This window comes from Ursus arctos, unplaced genomic scaffold, assembly GCF_023065955.2.
Source record: "Ursus arctos isolate Adak ecotype North America unplaced genomic scaffold, UrsArc2.0 scaffold_14, whole genome shotgun sequence".
In the NCBI taxonomy this organism is placed as follows: Eukaryota; Metazoa; Chordata; class Mammalia; order Carnivora; family Ursidae; genus Ursus; species Ursus arctos.
Genome location: NW_026622808.1, coordinates 22,314,162 through 22,318,724, shown reverse-complemented (window position 1 = coordinate 22,318,724; position 4,563 = coordinate 22,314,162). Strand labels below are relative to the sequence as shown.

The 4,563-nt window shown below is 41.6% G+C and overlaps 1 protein-coding gene across 1 annotated transcript; it reads right to left on the bottom strand.

Moving 5' to 3' along the window:
• Nucleotides 1-3,341: 3,341 nt before the first annotated feature.
• Nucleotides 3,342-4,274, bottom strand: LOC125283730 (olfactory receptor 7A17-like). The gene has a single exon (XM_048226432.1). The coding sequence runs from the start codon at nt 4,272-4,274 to the stop codon at nt 3,342-3,344; it is 933 nt and encodes a 310-aa protein (XP_048082389.1).
• Between the last annotated feature and the right edge of the window lie 289 nt (nt 4,275-4,563).

The window sequence follows — 4,563 nt, the reverse complement described above, 5'->3', positions numbered from 1 at the left end:
TAAATTCTAATTAATCTACTGGAGTAAAATTACATGGGATACAGTGTACATATTTAAAGTGTATAACTTTAGGAATTGAAAGAGTCATTGAAAAAGCATGAGAACACGTTGCCTGATTCCATTTCCATAGAGCTCCCAAAGATGCACAGTAAGCTCTTACTACTTCATTATGCAACTGTTAAGGTGTAATCCCTCCAGCCTTCGTTTTCTTCTGAAGGCAATGTGGAATCATAAACATAACTTCAAAGATGTTGTAAGGTTAGATGAAATGTGTGGAAACACTTTTTGGGTCCAAAGAATGTTCAAGACTGAGGGCTGTGTGTATGTAAATGTCTGTATATTCATATACATTTTAATTTCAAGAAAACACACTCACATGCATAGATGTACATTCAGCAGGCTCATAACCCTCATTATAACTCAATATAACCTACCTATTGTGTTGAAAGGAAGCTTGAGAGAAACTTGGAGGGTAAAGAAATTAAAAGAATGAACATTTGCTTTCACGTGAAATATTAAGAATGTAGAAATTTAGACAAAAAAATTAGAGAATAGGTGGCCTTATTGTACACAGTGTATCTGTTTTCCTATCTTAATGCCCAAAGGTCTCAAAGACAGAACCACATTGACCTTTATGCAAGGAGCACTCCTCTATACCAGCTAATAGGGCTGAATATCTCCAAACTGTTTTTTTAGATTTTTTCTTCTACTTAAGGTAGAAGGGCCTTTTCAACACAAAGGGCCATTACCCAAGGAAACTGAGTGAATTACCTGAGAGGCTTAAATTCAGATTCTTCGATGATAATTTTATTAGAGAAATGGCTTTGTCACTTTCCTATTGGTGCTATCACAGTTATCACACTGAGGGCTTAGAAGAAACAAATTTACGTTCTTCCAGTCCTGGATGTCAGAGCCAAAAACGAGTCTCATTGGGCTAAAAGCAAAAGGTTTCTGCAGGACACAGAGAGTGTAAATTCCTGCTGAGATACATGATTCTGGTCCACAGTTTATTCTCCACAAAGATGCATGTCCTTCCAAAGTCTTCTTGGTGCCAGAAAAGGATCTTCGTTAGAGTCCCTCTTTTTGTTTAAGATTTGTTTATTTATTTGAGAGAGGGAGAGAGAGAGAGAAAGTGGGATGGGGCACAAGGAGAGGGAGAGAGAATCTCGAGAAGACTCCTAGCTGAGCTTGGGGCCCAAAGTCGGGCTTCATCCTATGAACCTGAGATCATGACCTAAGCCAAAGCCACGAGTTGGAAGCTCAACTGACTGAGCCACCCAGATGTGCCTACCAGAAATTTTTAAAAGTTATCTGAAATAAACTTGAATAACAGAATGATTATGAATGTTGCTGCGTAATAAGCCATCCTGAAAGCACATGGTTTGCTATAATGTCTATGGTATCAAGTGGAATTGTATGGTGATGAGTTGTATAATCTGTTGAGTAAGAGAAACCATTGCACACTGTTGGTGGGAATGCAAACTGGAGCAGCCAATGTGGAAAACAGAATAGAAGTTCCTCAAAAAACTGAAAATAGAAGTATCATATGGTCCAGTAATTACACTACTGGGCATTAACCCAAATAAAATGCATCTTCATGTTGACGGTCATCTCTGACACTGAGAACATGTGAGGTCACTCTATTTATTCTAATATGTCTTTCCGGGTAGACTCCACGGGACATATACGTTCACTAATCAGTGTTTGGCAGTAGCTGTGGTAGGTATTCTGGACACCTAGGAGAATAATAGAATAAACCAAGATTACTTATAAAATACAATATCTTTTAGGGGAAGAGGGTGAGAAGATGGATTAGCTCAGTGATGGGTATTAAGGAGGGCATGTATTGCATGGAGCACTGGGTGTTATACACAAATAATGAATCATGGAACACTACATCAAAAACTAATGATGTATTGTATGGTGACTAATATAACATAATAAAATTTAAAAACAAATTAATTTTTTTAAATTAAGGAAAAAAAGCAAAAAAACCCACAGTATCATGGTAGTAGAGTGATTGCCAGAAATTAAGCTTTTGATTTCTAAGGCATCCATTTCAAGGACAACCATGCTGAATAAACACACTGTCAGGTGTGGGACACTATTATCACATAAGGTCTCAGGTGGCCCCAGCCATGAAGTACTCTTCAGAAAGCCCTGGGTAACCTCCATACTGTCATGAGTGACCCCACTTCCCCTCTCCATGGCAGAATTTCATTCTTATGTTTTAAAACTGTCACTGAAGAGTGAACCTAGTAAGCCTTAGCCACTCTGCTCATGGACCCCAACAAAAGCAGGGCTCCCAGTTGTGGCCTTTCTCGCTCCCTCTGAATCTCAGCCCCCTCTCTCCCAGACTGCTCTGCCTCTGTCTTCCAGGACCTGTGAATAGTAAACCTGGTTTTGTTAGAGTTCTCTGATGGTGCTGCTGAGGCCTGTCTTGCAGTCACAGTGAGAACCCAAAGGCTGGTGCAGCCACAGCAGAGGCTCTGGTCAGGGAAGCATCAGTGGGAATGTCCACAAGCACAGGGGCCCAGGGGAGTGGCCCAGCTTTCCAAGCCTGAGCATCCCTGTCAGGAGCCTGAGATGTAAACAGAATAAGGTTAGAGTCCACATCATCAGGAAGAGGAGTGAAGGTAGCGATGTGAAAAGATTGACAGACTCAAGGTGAAAACTGGTTTTGTATTTTCATCCACAATAAAGTTATGTGGAGGGCTTAGTGGCCAAGTGTAATTTCGTCCATATGAAGAATACAAGTCAGCAATATTCCTTTGGGAAATTGAGGGAAAATTTACCCGGCATGATATAAGTCATTTGAAATGAAAGTGGTTTTTAAAGATTTTATTTATTTACTGGGGAGAGATAGTGACAGAGAGCACAAGCAAGGAGGAGAGGGAGAAGCAGGCTCCCTGCTGACCAGGGAGCCCAACACTGGGCTCCCTCCCAAGACCCTGGGAGCATGACCTGAGCCAAAGGTGATGCTTAATCATCTGAGCCACCCAGGAGCCCTGAAATGAAAGTATTTTAAGAAATCCAACTTGCCCTTTGTAAGATAGAGAAATTCCCTGGTATTTGAGATCCAAGTTTGGGGAAAACACAGGGGACATATGAAAATGGAAAAAGAAGAAAACTGTTTATATCAGACAGAGCAGAAACTTAATAAAGTGAGTTACTTAAATGTATGGAGAAGTTGAATTATTCAAACAAATGGAAATTTCCATGAAATATGTGGAAGTAGCAAATTCTACTTCCACAGCCTGATCAAAGAATAGCAGGTCCAGGCCCTGAGGGTGTGAGCCCTGCAATCATGGGCACTTCTTCAGCCCCAGGACAATGGGCCCTCACATCACTGGAACCCCAACAATTCTTTTCAGAGCTCTCTTTATGTCTCTGTTCCTCAGGCTATAGATGAAAGGGTTCAGCATGGGCGTGACCACCGTGTACATCACCGAGGTCACTGCACTTGCGTGGGAGCTCTGGGGAGCAGCAGAGCTAAGGTACACTCCTAGGCCCGTACAATAAAATGAGGAGACAACCAAGAGGTGAGACGAACAGGTGGAAAATGCTTTATATTTGCCCTGAGCTGATGATATTCCACATATGGAGGAAATAATCTTAGAGTAAGAGTAAAGAATCCCAGCCAGGGAAGCACCACCCAACAATCCAGCTGCAAAATGCATCACCATGTCATTAAGGAAGTTTTCAGAACAGGCAAGTTGGACTACCTGATTGATTTCACAGAAAAAATGGGAGAGTCCCACCTCTCTACAGAAGGACAGCCACAATACCATTAAGCTTTGTAATAAGGAATTCAGGGCACTCATAATCCAGGACATCAGCACAAGCAGTGTACAGTAGGTGGGTTTCATCATGACCGTGTAGTGCAGGGGGTGACAGATGGCCACGAATCGGTCACAGGCCATCACAGCCAGAAGAAAGTTGTCCAATCCGATAAACAGTAGGAAAAAGTACATCTGTGTGATGCAGCCTTCATAAGTGATAACTTTGCTCTGAGTCTGGATGTTCCACAGCATCTTGGGGACGGTGGTGGAGGTGAAACAGATATCTACAAAGGACAGGTTGGCCAGGAAGAAGTACATGGGGGTGTGGAGGTGGGAGTCAGAGCTGACGGCCAGGATGAGGAGCAGGTTTCCAAACACAGTGATCAGGTACATGGAGAGGAAAAGCCCAAATATGAGGGGCTGCAGTTCTGGTTTCTCTGAAAATCCCAGAAGATAAAATTCAGAAATTTCTGTATCATTTCCTGGTTCCATGTGGTGGAGATGACTTTGGGAAAGAGGGAAATATCATGACTAATTTTCATACAATCTTGCATTACTCACAAATTTGAAATGGTACATTTTATATTTTGCAGTCCAGAAATTTATTTTAACATTTTATGTATGGATATGGTCCACTCTAGGGGATTACCCTATGTCATCTTATTGTTTGATTTTTCTTCCAACACTTCTTTTCCCTACGGGTCTTGAATTCTGAAGTTTTATTGAGAAACCCCCCTAAATTTCAGGAATATTAACTGGGTACTAACTGTGTTTTAGGCAT

Coding starts and splice junctions, on each gene's coding strand:
- LOC125283730 (XM_048226432.1), bottom strand. CDS start 4,274: ATGGAACCAGGAAATGATACAGAAATTTCTGAATTTTATCTTCTGGGA.